The sequence below is a fragment of the Dreissena polymorpha genome, chromosome 3, assembly GCF_020536995.1.
Source record: "Dreissena polymorpha isolate Duluth1 chromosome 3, UMN_Dpol_1.0, whole genome shotgun sequence".
Taxonomy (NCBI): domain Eukaryota; kingdom Metazoa; phylum Mollusca; class Bivalvia; order Myida; family Dreissenidae; genus Dreissena; species Dreissena polymorpha.
In genome coordinates, this window is record NC_068357.1 from 14,498,840 (window position 1) to 14,516,290 (window position 17,451).

Below are 17,451 nucleotides of genomic sequence, written 5' to 3' on the forward strand. Positions count from 1 at the left end.
TACGTAATTGATGAAATCGGAAAGAAAAATAGTTAAAAGTCCACAAATATTTTCCCACCAAGGTTTCAACAGGGTTCAAAGTCATTCCATATATAAGTCGCAAGCTTTCTATGCTTAAATGCCGTTAAAAGTCGTGTATCGTAAGTGAGCATGCGCATAGCGGGGTACTGTACAATTCACTCGTAAATGTTTTACTATTACTTCAATTTTCCCGCGCCGGCGAAAAGGGTAACGGGAAAAACTTTTTATTATTATTAAAATACATCATTTACAGAAGATTTTTAATACCTATGCCTGTGTATTTAGAAATCATTTTAAATGTTCTTTTCAATGTGTAAATATATTTCGGAAAGTAAAATGCTATACTAGCCGTCGATATTGCCTTAAATATTAGGGTACAATTCGATGCAATCTTTCCGATATAATGTATAATGAATCAGATCAGTTATGCCACGAATAATATTCGCAACCTCTAATATGGTGACAAATACACGAATCAGCAGGGCAAGTGCCACTTTAACATGCAGCTTCGACTCGAATTCCTTTAAATCAAGTGATTATATAATAAGTAGGGACATTTTTTAATTTCTTGCTTTTCATGCTATCCAAAATGACATGGAACACGTGCTATGGCATCTCTGTGTACGTGGAAAGCACATTTCGCATGCTTATTTTGCTTCTAATCTCAATGGTATATAAATGCGAATTCCATTGACATTGATTTCACTAATAACAAATAAATGAATGTTGATGTTGTTTTCAAAGAATAATATCCAACCTGTCTTTGGAAAACATGTCAAATACATCGCAGTTTGTGCATTATCCATTTTGAGTTTGGTTATTATCCACATAAATTTTCTAATCAGTTTGGATGTATCCATAAACTTTTATGCCCTTCCTGCAAACACATGATTTTAACACAGAAACATACAAGGTGTTAAAAGTAAACTTTTAAAGGACATTCATGATATAATTTGGCATATCTCTGTTAAAGTTTTGTTCGCTCTTTTGTCAACTAACTTGTAAATAATTCAACACATAGGTCGCATTTCATGAAAATAAGCATTTTCCGAAGACAAATATATCGTTTTTTAATAAAAAAACTATTAAATCCTTGCAGAACTCAAAACGCATGTGTGTGTGTCAGACATTCATTATCACATGTGTAGAACAATAACGTCCTTATAGTTACTAAATTAGCAGAAATGATAAAATAATCACCTACCTTTCAGTTTCAGTTTCGGCCGACATTTTATTCTTCAGTTTGAATTATCCAACTGAGTTTGGATTATCGACGTACAGGGGGTGGAAGTGATACATAACAAAAATCAGGCGCGAATAAAAGATTATTTGATACGCGTAAATTATCAACCTTTGCAAACCGATAACAACCCCTTCAAACTGGTCACTATATAATATAGTAACGTGTTATTGTCAGGGATACAAATTTAAACACGGCCGTGATACTGTGAAAGTCTGTGGCAAAAAGGTCTTTACTTTCGTGCAGTTCTAAGCAGGTTCGGGTTCGCTCTCCGCCCGACATTATAAAATATGTCATCATTTATCAGGCAATCTCTTAGACGGCCAATTTTAAATTTATTCTTACCTTAACCCATTTATGCCTAGCGTCTAGAAAAAAAGGCCTTTGCAAACAGCGTAGACCAAGATGAGACGCGGCGTCTCATCAGGGTCTGCGCTGTTTGCTAAAAGGAATTTCTGTAAGAAATATTCTAAATATAGAAATAAATATACCAGACATCCCTAATTTTGAGAATAAATCGATCCAATTTAGTAGGATGGGAGAGTCCACTAGGCATAAATGGGTTAATCTGATACAATTGGGATAGCCACTGAAATACGTATGTGCACACATTACAGGTGAACATTTTGGACCAGGACACGTGTCAGTTGTGTAAATGTTATCCTAAATAGGAATGAAATACTGTTGAAAACGGTAAAAAATCTTAGAAATGAAAAACAAAACAAAAACAATCAAAAGAACAAATGCCTTTGTTTATTGCAGACTTCTACAGAATAGTATTATCGCATCATGCGCATGTTTAACGATCAACACACTCAACGAAAAAGAGCAATGTACGTGAAACAGAAATATGTAATTATTAGAAACACACTTTAAATTAACTTTACAAATCAATAAAACCGCAGAGTTTATATTAACGCTTAAGAACCTGGCACTTTTAGGGGATTGTACAAATTCTCATCTTAATATAAGCCTTGTTCTGAGAAACTGGGCTTAATGCATTTGCGTAAAATGTCATCACAGATAAGCCTGTGCAGTCCGCACAGGCTAATCAGTGACAACACTTTCCGCCTAAACTTGATTTTCGGTAAGGAGGGACTTCCTTGAAACTTAAAATACCATAAAAGCGGAAAGTGTCGTCTCACATGCATTTTGCCCAATTTTCTCAAAACAAGGCTCAAATATTCTTACTTTAGAAGCTGACTCTCGTCGTGGAAATCTGTCATAGCTCATCTAAGTTAATACACATTCTGTAACTCTTGTAACTGTCCTTAGTAAAGGAATGATACATTGGAACTGATCTTAGTGTCTTCATGCTGGTAACATACTTGGTATTTATAAATTAATAACCGTAGAAAAAAATTAACAAATCTTTTATCACAACAACCATAACTTCATAAATAGGAGTCTGGAATTGTGGAGATTATTTATAGATGTTTAATTATAAAGAATATAATGTAATACACGTTTAATTATAGAGAAAATAATGGTTTAAATAACACTATAGAATCTTAATTTAAATATTTACCAAATGATAAGAGAAAGTCATTAAGTTTACATTAAAACGTACCACGGTTATCACGGTGCAAATTAAAACGTGACTGCGTATAGGTATATACTTTAAGATGTCAAACAAGATTAGTTATGAAACGCAGATAATTTCTGTCAAACACCTGCCGACCGCTTCATTAAATCGGAACATAATGCAAATTCAAACGTGACTGCCTATAGGTATATACTTTAAGATGTCAAACAAGATTAGTAATGAAACACAGTCCGAATATACATATCTTGAAAAGCCATCAAAAATATTCGTTGACATGTTCATATAAGATAATTTCTGTAAAGCACCTGCCGACCGCTCATTAAATCGGAACATAAGAGAGTCGGTCAACCGACATATTAATAATGGCAAATCAAAAATGAATACAGCCTGTTTGGTCAGTTTGATTTTTCATGGTTCTGAAAAGACAATAAAGTAGAGAAGTCACGTTTGTTTGCCGTGCTGTAAAATTGAATTACACGTACATTAGCCAGCGTTTTTTTAGTCAATATTCAACAGAAATAAATCACGATGAAAAGAGAAATGAACTCTGTTACTGTATGTTTTCCACGAACAATGTGTAATTTCGTTACATGCTTAAGAACTTGAACCTGGTCATAAAATGCGCCGCTTCTCAGCAAAGATTCTTCACTCGAATCATACCATGGATCTCCTACTGCTTGCTTTTAATGCTCGGCATTAAATAATGTTATAACTACATGTACTTCTGATTTAAGTACAATTTAAATAACTTGGTTTTGATATAACTGTTATCGCTTCTACTTTGTGTACTTGATTTTCTCATATATTGCACGGAGTGTATATTGACAGGAGATGAATCGAGTATTTGACCCTTACTTTAGTAAATTCAATCTTATGCAAAAACTATTCATCCGATTTTATTGGTTTATACGTTATCTTGTTGCTTATTAATTCCTCTTTCAAAAAAATATAACTTTTAGTATATTCCTGTTGTTATTAATGGATTTATAGCGAGTTAAACACAAGAAATACAAATTTTATGTTTTACCACCGCGCGTTTTAACGTGTCGTGGCTATCGATCTTTTACGATTAGCGTACAGCGAAGCGCCGAGGTTATACATTTTGATGTACCCACTCACGTCTTTTGTTAAATTATAGTTTCATTTCTCGGCCGATTTTGACAAATTATATATCATTAGAAAGCTTACGTTACGCAGTAAACAGATATATCAATATATATTAAGTTTTTCTTCTGATTTCGACAGCCCGGCGAGTTATAACTTTAACTTTTGCAAATATCATACCGTTTTGGAGTTTTAGAATCTAGATTTACGGTTGACATGTTCGTACTTAATACCAATTTGTAGCGTTTATATTTGGAGTTCAGTTTTAAAAATTACATCTTGCTTAGGAGAAAAGAATTCTGTATACGATAGAAAAAAATTTTGTTTAAAAACCAAAGTAATTAAGGAATGAAGGCGGGAAAATGTAGCGCGCGTTCCTAACGCACTGAACTGATGCTACGGTCTTGGCGATTATGCTTTTGTTTAGAAATCGGCCATTGAATTTCTTTTGCCATCTTATTATATTTTTTATGGAATATATTGTAGTATTTTGTTCACGAAACATATCAATAAAGCTTATTATAAATGAATCTTAATAAATTAACGATTTCAGCTCTTGTTTATAACACAGAAAGGTTGTAAAATTTATGATGAAACAGCGTATATAGCGGACCCTCTCGATATTATTCGGCTTTGCATGCATACTTGAAATAAAATGGGTGTCAAAAACATTCATCGTTTGCTGTTTATTATCAACAAGGTAATTATGTATAATTATTTGAAATGTTATTTACCTTAAATTATCAATTTATTAAAGATTCTTGAAAATCACGGTCCGTGTTACGCGGGTCATTTCGTATTTTGACATCAGGGCATCATGTCCAACTATTGAAAATCAGATTTTTTCACCGGGACGATGACGGCTTGGATTTAGACAGGCAGACAGATAGTTTATTCAGACTTAAACAACAGTACATCGTCTTCAACTCAGACTTAGACACGACAAGATATTTGGCGTAACGGTCCCGTTTCTTATCCGTGTAATCTAGAATCCGTGTATATTGCAATTATTACTGCTGCTAATACTACTACACACATTATTCATGATTTTTATTGAACAAGGGACCAAACACAAACCATATTTTGATTGAGATAATTCTTGTCTGTAATAAGACTTGCATTTGTTTATCGTACATTTTTTTGAAAGTCTAAGACGACAGAGGCATGGATGTATTTACAATGAGAATTAATACATTGTTATTGACATCAATGTTTGTGCTCATAAAAAATTACATCTTTTTCACCGGGACGATGACGGCTTGGATTTAGACAGGCAGACAGATAGTTTATTCAGACTTAAACAACAGTACATCGTCTTCAACTCAAATATATAAATTATTTTTAGACGAATTGTTAGGTGATTACACATATAGCAGTGATGATTCTGAGAATGTTGCCATGTTTCTTATCCGTGTATTCTAGAGTCCATGGTTTGAGCATTTTTATCGCGGTGTTCAAAAAAAGATATCTCAATAATCTTGTTTATTGATAGATCTGTGGTTTTATTGCCCCTGTGTTCAGCACAAACCAATTATCTCGTTATGATCAGATACTGTGCCGACCAATACTAAATAACACTATGGTGTCATACGCCACAGCAGGGACCTATACTTGTATATTGGTCCCTAACCACAGGTGGCAATGTCTGGTCAGATTACACTTTTTATGATACCTCCATGTCTTCTCGTGGTATTAGTGGTCATTTCTTGGAGTAATGTAACGCCCAATACTCAATTTTGCGTTTATGAGATATGTAGCGTATTGAAAACATTTATAGTCATCTGCCCATACAGATTGCCATAACTTAATACTGTATAGATGTCAGCCAGCTAAATCACAATAATTATAAGTGCTTAATACCTATACATGTACATTTTAAACATTTAAAAAATCTAATACTTAACATTTAACGTATTTAGCGGGTACCGGTAAAAAAACTCCGTCATTTCGTAGTCCTATAAAGAGTGTATGAATAATCTTTCCGAAAAATACAAATAATACAGTGTTTTAATTTAGAATTCTATATATTTATAACTCTGTTAACTTATAAAGATATTTCAATATACATGCATAGACAGTTGACCGTGATTTTCAAGAATCTTTAAATAATTTTAATTAATTTATAATTTATGGTTAATAACCTTTCATATAATTTTACATAATTACCTTTTTGATAATAAACAACAAACGATGAATGTTTTGACACCCATTATATTTGAAGTATGCAAAGCCGAAAAATATCAAGAGGGTCCGCTATACATTTGTATACGCTGTTTCATCATAAAATTAACACTCTTTCTGTGTTATAATCAAGAGCTGAAATCGTAAATTTATTAAGCTTCATTAATACTTAGCTTTATGGATATGTCTCTAGAACAAAATATTTCAATATATTTCATAAAAAATATAATAATCATGGCAAAGGAAATTCAATGGCCGGTATCTAAACAAAAGCATAATCGCCAAGACCGTAGCATCAGTTCAGAGCGTTAGGAACGCGCGCTACATTTTCCCGCCTTCATTCCTTAATTACTTTAGTTTTTAAACAATTTTTTTTTCTATCGTATACAGAATTCTATTCTCCTAAGCAAGATGTTATTTTTAAAACTGAACTCCAAATATAAACGCTACAAATCGGTATAAAGTACGAACATGTCAACCGTAAATCTAGATTCTAAAACTCCAAAACGGTATGTTATTTGCAAAAGTTAAAGTTATAACTCGCCGGGCTGCCGAAATCAGAAGAAAAACTCAATATATAATGATATATCTGAAAACTACGTTACGTTAGCTTTCTAATGATATATAATTTGTCAAAATCGGCCTAGAAATGAAACTATAATTTAACAAAATACGTGAGTGAGTACATCAAATTTATAACCTCGGCGCTTCGATAAAAGATCGATAGTTACGACACGGTCACGTGACTTAGACACGACAAGATATTTGGCGTAACGGTCCCGTTTCTTATCCGTGTAATCTAGAATCCGTGTATATTGCAATTATTACTGCTGCTAATACTACTACACACATTATTCATGATTTTTATTGAACAAGGGACCAAACACAAACCATATTTTGATTGAGATAATTCTTGTCTGTAATAAGACTTGCATTTGTTTATCGTACATTTTTTTGAAAGTCTAAGACGACAGAGGCATGGATGTATTTACAATGAGAATTAATACATTGTTATTGACATCAATGTTTGTGCTCATAAAAAAACAGATACACGCGGATATCACCCGTTAAACGATAAGGCAAGAGAGATAACTGCGTACTTACTTTATATAATATGTTTGAATTACGTCCCTTGATTTATATTTCTGCTTCTTATTACAATACTTATTATATGACCCTATATAATGTTATATGTAATAGTTATGATATTATCAATTAAATCTACTAACATATGTTTTATTAACTCCAGATACTTGCTAACAATCCATTGTTTATCACAATTCAGTAATTCCAATCCAAAAATACGCTCCATGTTTGTTTACTATGACGCTGTCAGCCAGCTGTGTAGGAATACGACCTACATTTTCAATTGCAAAATATAATTTGTTTTTCCTAACTATTGTTCTCCAAAATTAATGGCTTTCACTTGTATTATTAATCTGAGGATGCATTTGTGTATTGCATTTTGGTAAAGTTATGTTCCAGTTGCAAATGCTTTGGAACTATTTTGTCACGCGTAGAAAGCCTATGCATCACATAGATTCATGTTTCCATTGTATTATTAAAATGTTTAACAGACTTTAAATGCATAACATTCCAGCCTGATATTATGTATTAATGTAATGTGTTTTAATACAAATTGCTTTTTATAATGTAACAACTCATATTATTGACTTACTTTGTTGATTTAGGATTCCGAAATGCTGTTTAGGAAAATGGCTCTTTGTAAACTTGTTTTATTGGTTAAGGAATTCCTAAGTGCATGTTGATTGGTTGGGACGCCTAAGTTTCGGAATCCTAAAGCATCTTCACTATAAATAGCGCGCAGCATCACGGATTCTTCACCTCGGTCAATGACTCAAAATCCACGTCATTTAAAAGTCGGAAACCTACCAGCTTAAGCTAAAGCCATCATAATGGTAGGGAATAGTTCTGTAAACTCTTAAGTATTCTTATAAGTTATTTAAAATATTAATCAAGTAACAGTGATGCTGCGCACCTTCATCATACTTATAGTTATTTATTCGTAAACCAAACTTCTTAAGTCGCGTTCTACGATTTGAATAGATTTGTTAAACCTTAACTCGGTCGTTTGTTCTATCCTGACAACTTAGAAGTGTCTAAGTATTACAATAATAAGGTTATTTGAATACAATATTTCGTAGAAGTATTTTTCTTAAAAATAAGAAGGTACGTTATTAAAGGTCCTTGAAAATGTTGGGCTACCAAAATATTTATCTGGAAGTTTAGCGGGTAAAATGCAAATTTGATAATTTTTCGTACACCAACCGGATTATTAATGTGTTATTGAAAGCGAATTATGCATTTAATCGCCAATTAAACGTGCAGTCATCATTGTAAAACGACAAAAATGAACGGCGAATATAAAAGTAACGCTTGACTTTAAAGCGGGTATATACGATTATTTATATGTGTTTAATTGTAATATATTGATAGAATATGTTACAATTACACAAAATAAGCAAGAAAAATTATACATTAAAGGGGCCTTTTCACAGATTTTGGCATTTTTTTAACTTATTCATTAAATGCTTTATATTGATAAATGTAAACATTGGATCATAAAAGCTCCAGTAAAAAATCAAGAAAAAAATTAAAAAAAGGAAAAGAACATTGCTCGGAGCAGGTTTCGAACCAGTGACCCCTGGAGTCCTGCCAGAGTCCTGAAGTAAAAACGCTTTAGCCTACTGAGCTATTCCGCCGTGTACACATTCGTTACGTATTTCATACCTTATATAAGCAATCTTCGTAGTTTCACAAAATTTAACGACAAAAACAGAACTCTCCAAATTATTTAATCGTTTCGCGTTGCAACGCTTTATAATTTTTAGGTTTTAAAATCGTCAAAAGATGCATATAATGGCTATATTAGAGCATGGTTAATGTTCAGTATTACTGTTTCCTCACAAATATCATAACTAAAACGAAAACTTACGAATCTGAAATAGTCCAAATAATTAGACGTAAGCTACCCCGCTTAGTTTATGTCAGCAAGTAGCCGTTTGTGGTCATTTTTCGTCACGAGGCAACCTTTCCCAACAAAATGGTACTTAGTTTACGAAAATCGACCGCCATTTAGGCAATAAATCGAATAAAATGTTGATGAAGGTGATTTTCCTGTGTCAAGAGATACATACCTTGTTCATATATAACATATCAGAATTTTTTTTATTTATTTTTTTTGGTCAATATGATATAATTTTAGGCGTCATGCTCTTTTGAAAATGACTTGCCATTGTAGTTATAGTCGACACGATGGGTTATTTTTGGCGACATGACACCTTTTTCATATCATGCCGTCATAGAATGTTGACATCATCACAGTATCAGGGTGTACCATATACGTTTCCATACAAAAGCGTTTATACTAAAGGCTATGTGCTCATATTTAGTACTTACTTCCATATTCCTGTCAACATGTTAACATGTTAAAGTATAAAAAGCAGTGGAAGCTAGGCCTCACTTTAATGCATTGCATTTCAACCCTAGAGGTATCGGGTCAGTTCGCTGCCAGTGTGTGAATGTCAGAGTTTATATACAGGTCATCACCGGAGTTCGCGGCCAGTAAAATAATCGTTATATAATAAAGACGCTATCCGTGAACTAGGTGACCTGGAATTTTCCTTAGACCAGATCTATGCTAAATGAAGATATTTAGCAATATAATTATGGTATGTCAATAGTAGATTCTTAATGTGTTTTCAACAATACAATGATACATATTATTTTTTATTAATTTAACAATAATTATTCCGCCATACTGACTATTGTATTAAGCATGAGCGCGATGATTCTCGATACTGTTAATAATCAAATCAAATAGCAATGCCCGACAAACTACTAAAACAGATTTGTTCGAGAACGCGCCTATAAATACGGATACTTCGCGCGTGGCCGTGTGACTCGTATGTTTTAATTTCACTTCCATTCTTCTTTTGGTTTTCTGTTTTGTATCTATAGGTTTATGGCCAGCAATATGTAATAATGTAAAATAAGCCGCGAAAACTCCGCGTTACTGCGTGTGATGCAGCTAAGAACTGCAAAGAAAAATACATTCGCTATCCTTGATCTCATTCATTGAACTATCAACGCCGTATATCTTTTTTTAAAGATACTTCTTGTTGACCTTATGTAAGCTGTAGGCGACCTTTCCATGCGTAACCGTTTGTGCTGACGTTAGGAGTTTGGCCAAAATTGGCATGAGGGATGAAACAGAACACTATTTAAAAATAAATGTTGTTGGAAGTCACATTTATATCGAAGATATGGAAATCGTCGTTATTCAAACTCGCAATACCATTATCGAAATGTATCCGAAGAGGACCTTATGTAATTAATACGTCATATAAACCGTAACATGTATTGCAAATTTATATTAATACAAATTAATACACGCTAATAATACTCCGCTAATGAACTCTTTTAGTTCATGTTTTTTTTGTATTAGCTAGAAAAATGGTTTCTGTGATTATGTTGCTGGATGTTGGCTTTCCACCAAGCCTGGTCATCATAACCCCAAAATACGAGCTAGTGTAATAAGAAGGCTTGTTAAAGATACACATTTCCAATCCAAATACTTCCATGTGTAAATTCAATATTTGTACTCAATATACTTTCTATGCTTTGTACACGTATTCCACGTATGTCGGTTCTGGTTACATATATTTGGATCCACGATATCAATCACACTAGAAACTCAGTTGTATGCAATATTGCTATTGCTTTTTATCCTATTCAGGACGCTGAAAGTTCATGCATCCACCGGTTAAACGTTATTCGAAACTTCAAACTATTGAAGGGTTTATACTTGGAGGTCTTTAAAATGTCGAAAAAATAACAATTTCACTACGGACTAAAACTATGCACAATTGACAACGTTTGTTTAAAGACATTACCCGTGCATAGATAAACTCTTTATCGACTCAATCCAATGTTCATTATTTTATGTTTCAGCATTGCTTTTGGAAAACCGAGTTTAATGCATGTGCGTCAATTGTAGTCCCTCTAAGCACAGGCTTAGAAGGGAAGACACTTTCCGCCTCAACTGGATTTTCTTAAAGAAGTGACTTCTTTCAAACAAAGTTTTCTTGAAAACAGAAAGGATCGTCCTTGATTAGATTGTGCAGACTGCATAGGCTCATTTGGGACGACATTTTACGCACATGCATTAAGCCTCTTTCTCCCAGAGCGAGGATAATTTCTATTGTACTTGAAGTTCGCTGAGGCATTCTGTATTAGAGACCTGTCTGTGCAATCATAAAACAATTGTTTGTTTCTATTAACCCTACCGATCTTAATTGTTCTGCCGACCTTAAACTTATTTTTGTATCCCAGGTTGCGGTTTTGATCAGTTATGCCAAATTGACTAAAATAACAATTACTTTTGAGACCAAAATCTCGATTAAGTAATATGTTATGTATCAACTTTAAATGAAGTACCAGTAACAGAAGAAATAATGGAAGTTTGAAAGGAGAATAATACAACTACTGTTTTTTTTACCAATGGGTGCTTAGAAAATAAAATTGCAGCGTAACATAAATTTGTCGTACGAGTTTAAATAAGAAGGACTCCGGATATCTATAAGCATTTCTTGAAGTTCAATGATACTGGCAAGAAGGCTGTAGAGTGTAGAGGAGGGACACTGATGGTGTCTGCAACATAGTTACCATAGATACCATAAGCAGACGGACTTCAAGCGTGATATCGTTATTCACAAACAATTATATACAAGTTTATCAGAATTTCAACGGTTTCATAGCAATAATTACTAATATGTCAAAGATACTTAATCTTAAGTTGTGACTGATAACTGCAGAAGTCAAGTACACTACACAGTGTGTATTGAAGAGTCAAGTTCATTGTATAGTTGTAGCGTATTCATGTTGATCAAGATAACATTTTGTGTTAAATTGTTTAATATAGAGTTTACAATTTGGTAAGTAGCTTATATACATCATATATCGTACAAGCTCTATTGAATTTGTATATTATGGTTGTATGTGCAACACCCATGAGCGTATAGTCACGGTTATTACCATCTGTATTTTGTTAACCCATTTATGCCTAGCGTCTCGAAAAATGGCCTTGGCAAACACCGTAGATCCAGATGAGACGCCGCATGATCCGGCGGTTGTAGAAGACACTGTTGTTGTCTTCAACATAGTAACTATAAGAACACGTACTTCAAACGTGCTTTCGTATTTGCGGATAAAGGAGTCGCGTTCTGAGAAAACTGGGCATAATGCATGTGCGTAAAGTGTCGTCCCATATTAGCCTGTGCAGACCGCACAGGCTAATCGGGGACGACACTTTCCGCTTTTATGGCATTTTTCGTTGAAAGGAAGTCTCTTCTACACGAAAATACAGTTAAGGTGGAAAGTGTCGTCCCTGATTAGCCTATGCGGACTGCACAGGCTAATCTGGAACGACACTTTACGCACATGCATTAAGCCCAGTTTTCTCAGAAGACGAGTTAATTATTTCGTCCTCATTTTTTAAGTTGATCAGCATTACCACGGTTTCATAGAAATAATTATGTCCGACATTCTTTATCTAAAGTTGTTACTGATTACTGCAAGCGGTCCACTACACTGTTCGTCGTGCAAACATCGTTCGTTCACACTAGTTATGGTGTACTCCTGTTGACCTATGTAATAATGTGTTCTAATTAGTTTCATCAAGCGATTACATTTTAATAACTAATAACAGATATCGTATCATCTCTATGTACTTTATATATTACGGCTGTACGAGTAACACTCGGATGAGTGGTTATTTATGACTGGATTTGTGTTATTATAACATGTTTCTTGTTTTAATTAAAACAGCTGCGTGCCCTGATATTCCGGACTAGAAAGTCGAAAGGACAAAATGCCAATACAGAGGTCACATTACGACACCACGAAGGATGGACAAGAAATAGACAGGTTTGTTACGTAAATGTTTATATTCACTAGTGGAGTGTAATATTCACACAAACCTCTTTCTCTATCAATATCTAGCAATTTACCAGCATATGTTATTTACACAGACAACATCAGAAGATTACATTTTTCTCGTGACAACTAAGTAATAAGTATGTGTTACATATCGATGGTTATGAGTAAGTTCCTTTTTTCTTGTTCCTTATTCCTTTTTCGAATAAGACAGACAGACAGACAGAAAGTTAATTTATTCGAGACTTATACATCGACTCTATCTCTAGAGAGAGTATCATCTCAGATCTCTCTCTCTCTCTCTCTCTCTCTATATCTCTCTCTCTCTCTCTCTCTCTCTCGCTCTCTCTCTCTCTCTCTCTCTCTCTCTCTCTCTCTCTCTCTCTCTCTCTCTCTCTCTCTCTATATATATATATATTACATTCGAAAATATATATTGTCACGTGATTTTATACAAAAAATAAATACGAAGAAAAATGAGTAAGATACAAAAAATAAATACGAAGAAAAATGAGTAAGATACAAAAAACACAAACAGTTAACTCGTGTTTTTTTGTTACAAATGCAGTTGGAAATATATTACATACATCATATGTATACAGGAGATGAATATATTATGATATATCATTTACGAGTCTCGATTGTATAGATAGCGCGTTTTTGACAAACAGTGACAGATTAATAAGTTCCATTTTATCCACCGTTTTTAACAAATTTAAGTAGTTATTAACAGATAATTTAATATAATATTTGTTGTTTATGTTGTTTTTTTCTAAAATCATTATGCGTAGGGAATACACAAAAAAATGATATTCATCCTCAATGTCATTTAAATCACAGAACATGCAATATCTTACAGATCTTTCCTCTACATTTCTAGCGTATATACCCGTTTGGATTCTCAAAGGGTGTACAGATAAACGTTATCTCCTTACATATGCTCTTAATGATTTAGATAGAATATTTAGATATGGTTCATATACTAAAGAGACTTTAAACTGCCTATACATATCCATCATAGAGCTTTCGTTCACAGCATTGTACCATTTAAGTTTAAAAGAGTCAACAATTCTACATTTAAATACAAACAAAAATGATTTCATATCAAAAGCATGCACATTTTCGAATACATCTGGAAAACCATAATCGTCTTTTTAACACTGTATACCCAATTTTTACAACCTTTTTCACAATATCTAACGGCTTCGTTGTATACATATTTTAAAATGATGTTGTCGATTGACTGCAGCTCAAACAAATATTTCAGTATACGTACATATCTATGTATATAAAGCGGATATCTCCCAAGTTTGCCATACACCATATTATTACATGAATTAAGTCTAACTTTTAATAGACGTTTTAAGAATTTTCGATGCAGCCTCTCTAATTCTTTTGACTTAGTATATCCCCAAACGTCTGCTCCATAATTGATGATAGAGCCAACAAATGCATCAAACAATTGACAAAGAGTACTAGGCTTCAAATCAGAGCCCTGGCATTTACAAAGTAAAACATTCATTCCCTTTAGCCCTTTACCAACTCAATAGTTTGATTTAGATTAAAACTACCTGTATAATTTAGAACAACTATTTAATAGTTGAAATCACTAACAACTTCTATTGGCTGACTATTGTAGGTCCACTTCACTGAGGTCAGTAATCCACCTCGCTTACGAAAAACCATAATTTTGGTCTTAACAATGTTAACCTGCAATCCCCAGTTGTTGCAGTAAGTGTGCAAATGGTCTTAATGGTTTTGAATTTCTGTTGGATTTTTACCTATAGTAGCCATGTCGTCAGCAGACAAAAGCCTCAATGTCACAATTCCACTTTCCTTATTTAAGCTAAACATATTTGACACTGGGTTTTTAGGAAAATCATGCATTCAATTCTCAAGTAAATAAAATCAAACTAATGCGAATATATTAACTTTATGTATTACGTTAGAGGTTCACGTTATTTTCGCGCTTGCACAAATCACAAACGGAACTGGCAACACAACCTAACGCCTATTACATTATTTTACATAAATGTGATATAAAAATGCAAGTAAGTACATTTCAACATGTTCGTTTTTATTTATAATGCAATTCCTTTTTAGCGGATGATGATAATGAAAAGGGAACTCATTCGGTATTCCTAAATCAAGCCGAATAAAGAATTGGCATTCTTTTACTATAACATCAATGAAATTTATCCAAAGTTTACCACATATAAATTAACATTTTTGTATTTATAGGTAAGATATTTAAGATATTTACTGAAATACATTTCTAATTAATTAAACTTCATGATAACACAGTTCCTTATTTGATTTGAATACGGAATATTGAACTGGTTTTAAACAAATCTATGAAAAAGACACACTTGTACAGCTTGTTTCCGCGCAAGTGTTTCAATTATAAAATAGATAAAATATTGAGGCATCTCGATGAAACTTTCAAGTCTACTAGAGGCATCTGGACCGCTGTCTCCAGTGCAGTCTTACCGCTAGGGTGGCGTGTTAAAATCACTTTTCATCCTTAATCATATCCCTTTGTTACTGTTTACGTTCAAACGGAATGAGATATCTAAAACATGTTCAGTATTCAGGTATCAAAGTCTTGGCCAAAGGTCCGTAGCAGAACCGAATTTAAGAACTATATCAGATATATAAATAACGAATCTTACTTTAAACATCGTCAATAATACCGAGTATAAAGCTGTGCTATGCGTGAATGATTCGAATTAAAGTATCCGAAATAATGGCCTCTGAGTAAGGAATTAAAAACTCTATGCATATGGAAGCAAGATTTTAAGTAATCATGGTTTTACATGACAACGAGGAAAAAATCATGTGCATCACATACTTCTTAAATAGCTAAGTAAATTAATATTAACGTAAATGTCACAGTACTATCGCAAAGTTGGTTACATTGAGTTACGTCACTTAACGTTGATTTAATGTTTCAGCAAAATAATGTATAACATAAAAGTAGCCAATTAAAAAATATTCATAATAGTTATATTACATAGAGAGCAAGGTGCAGAAAATCATAAATGAGATTTACCAACTAATTATGTTTCAAAGTGATACTCTTTTCAGTTATCGGGGTATGCTCCAGACAAAAAGTACAAACATTAAACTAAGGTAAAATGTTTATAATAACTCTTACAACTCAGAATCAAGACTTGTGCTTCTTGAGCAATGCATATCCCATTTATGAGCTATACATAAGTTTATAGTCAACTTGATGCCTGTTTTTCGAGATATGCTGAGGACACAAATAAAGGTCAAAATGAAAAAAGGACAATAACTTTGAATATATGTAATAGAACATTATAGTTCAAGTGGATTGCACGTCACATCCATAAGTTTCAAGTATATACCTCTTTTATTTTTTTTATTTTTTTATGCCGCGGACAAATTGTTAGTACAAAATAAAGACTGGTTATTGAATGGCCTCCATTTGATGCTAATAAACATTTTCAGAAAGTTTCGTGATGATCGAATGACAATTGGTTGAGTTAGAACCAAGCAAGTGCGGAATGACACAATGACGGAGTTACTGACGGAAAATTAGAACCAAGCAAGTGCGGAATGACACAATGACGGAGTTACTGACGGAAAATTAGAACCAAGCAAAAGCGGAATGACACAATGACGGAGTTACTGACGGAAAATTAGAACCAATCAAGTGCGGAATGACACAATGACGGAGTTACTGACGGAAAATTAGAACCAAGCAAGTGCGGAATGACACAATGACGGAGTTACTGACGGAAAATTATAACCAAGCAAGTGCGGAATGACACAATGACGGAGTTACTAACGGAAAATTAGAACCAAGCAAGTGCGGAATGACACAATGACGGAGTTACTGACGGAAAATTAGAACCAAGCAAGTGCGGAATGACACAATGACGGAGTTACTGACGGAAAATTATAACCAAGCAAGTGCGGAATGACACAATGACGGAGTTACTGACGGAAAATTAGAACCAAGCAAGTGCGGAATGACACAATGACGGAGTTACTGACGGAAAATATACTCTTCTGATGCTTTAAAAAGGTTCGTCCCTTTCATTACCTCATGTTTGCAGGTACGTGTTGAGCAACAACAACCAGTACGAAGTGCACATCATCACGTACGGAGGCATCATCACGAACATCTTCGCTCCAGACAAGGAGGGGCTCAGAGAGGACGTGGTGCTGGGTTTAGACACGTACGAAGGTAAATAGGAAAGTCTGGACTTTAATATATTTAAGCCTCCTTCTGGGTAAACCTTGCTTAATGCGTGTAAGTGTCGCCCCAGATTAGCTTGTGCAGTTCGCACAGGCTAACCAGGCACGACATATTCCGCTTTTATGGTAGTTTTCGTTAAAAGGATGTCCCCTTTTTACTAAACTCCAATTGATG

The 17,451-nt window shown here is 33.9% G+C and overlaps 2 protein-coding genes across 8 annotated transcripts in view; one reads left to right on the plus strand and one right to left on the minus strand.

Annotated features, from left to right (window-relative positions):
- LOC127873085 (uncharacterized) overlaps positions 1 to 17,451 on the minus strand; it is a 309,934-nt gene that overhangs the window by 25,872 nt on the left and 266,611 nt on the right. The gene's annotated exons all lie outside the window — the stretch shown is intronic.
- The window catches only part of LOC127873077 (galactose mutarotase-like), a 320,608-nt gene continuing 315,059 nt past the window's right edge, over positions 11,903 to 17,451 (plus strand). Inside the window, exons 1-4 of one of the 7 annotated variants that reach the window (XM_052416665.1) lie at positions 11,903 to 12,049; positions 12,942 to 13,040; positions 16,137 to 16,181; positions 17,135 to 17,265. In XM_052416665.1, coding sequence (XP_052272625.1) covers positions 12,985 to 13,040; positions 16,137 to 16,181; positions 17,135 to 17,265 — 232 coding nt within the window. In that variant the 5' untranslated portion in view covers positions 11,903 to 12,049; positions 12,942 to 12,984. Of the gene's footprint in view, positions 12,050 to 12,703; positions 12,765 to 12,804; positions 13,041 to 16,136; positions 16,182 to 17,134; positions 17,266 to 17,451 lie in introns of those variants that run through there. The other 6 variants (XM_052416667.1, XM_052416670.1, XM_052416672.1 and 3 more) reach the window with 6 other exon arrangements.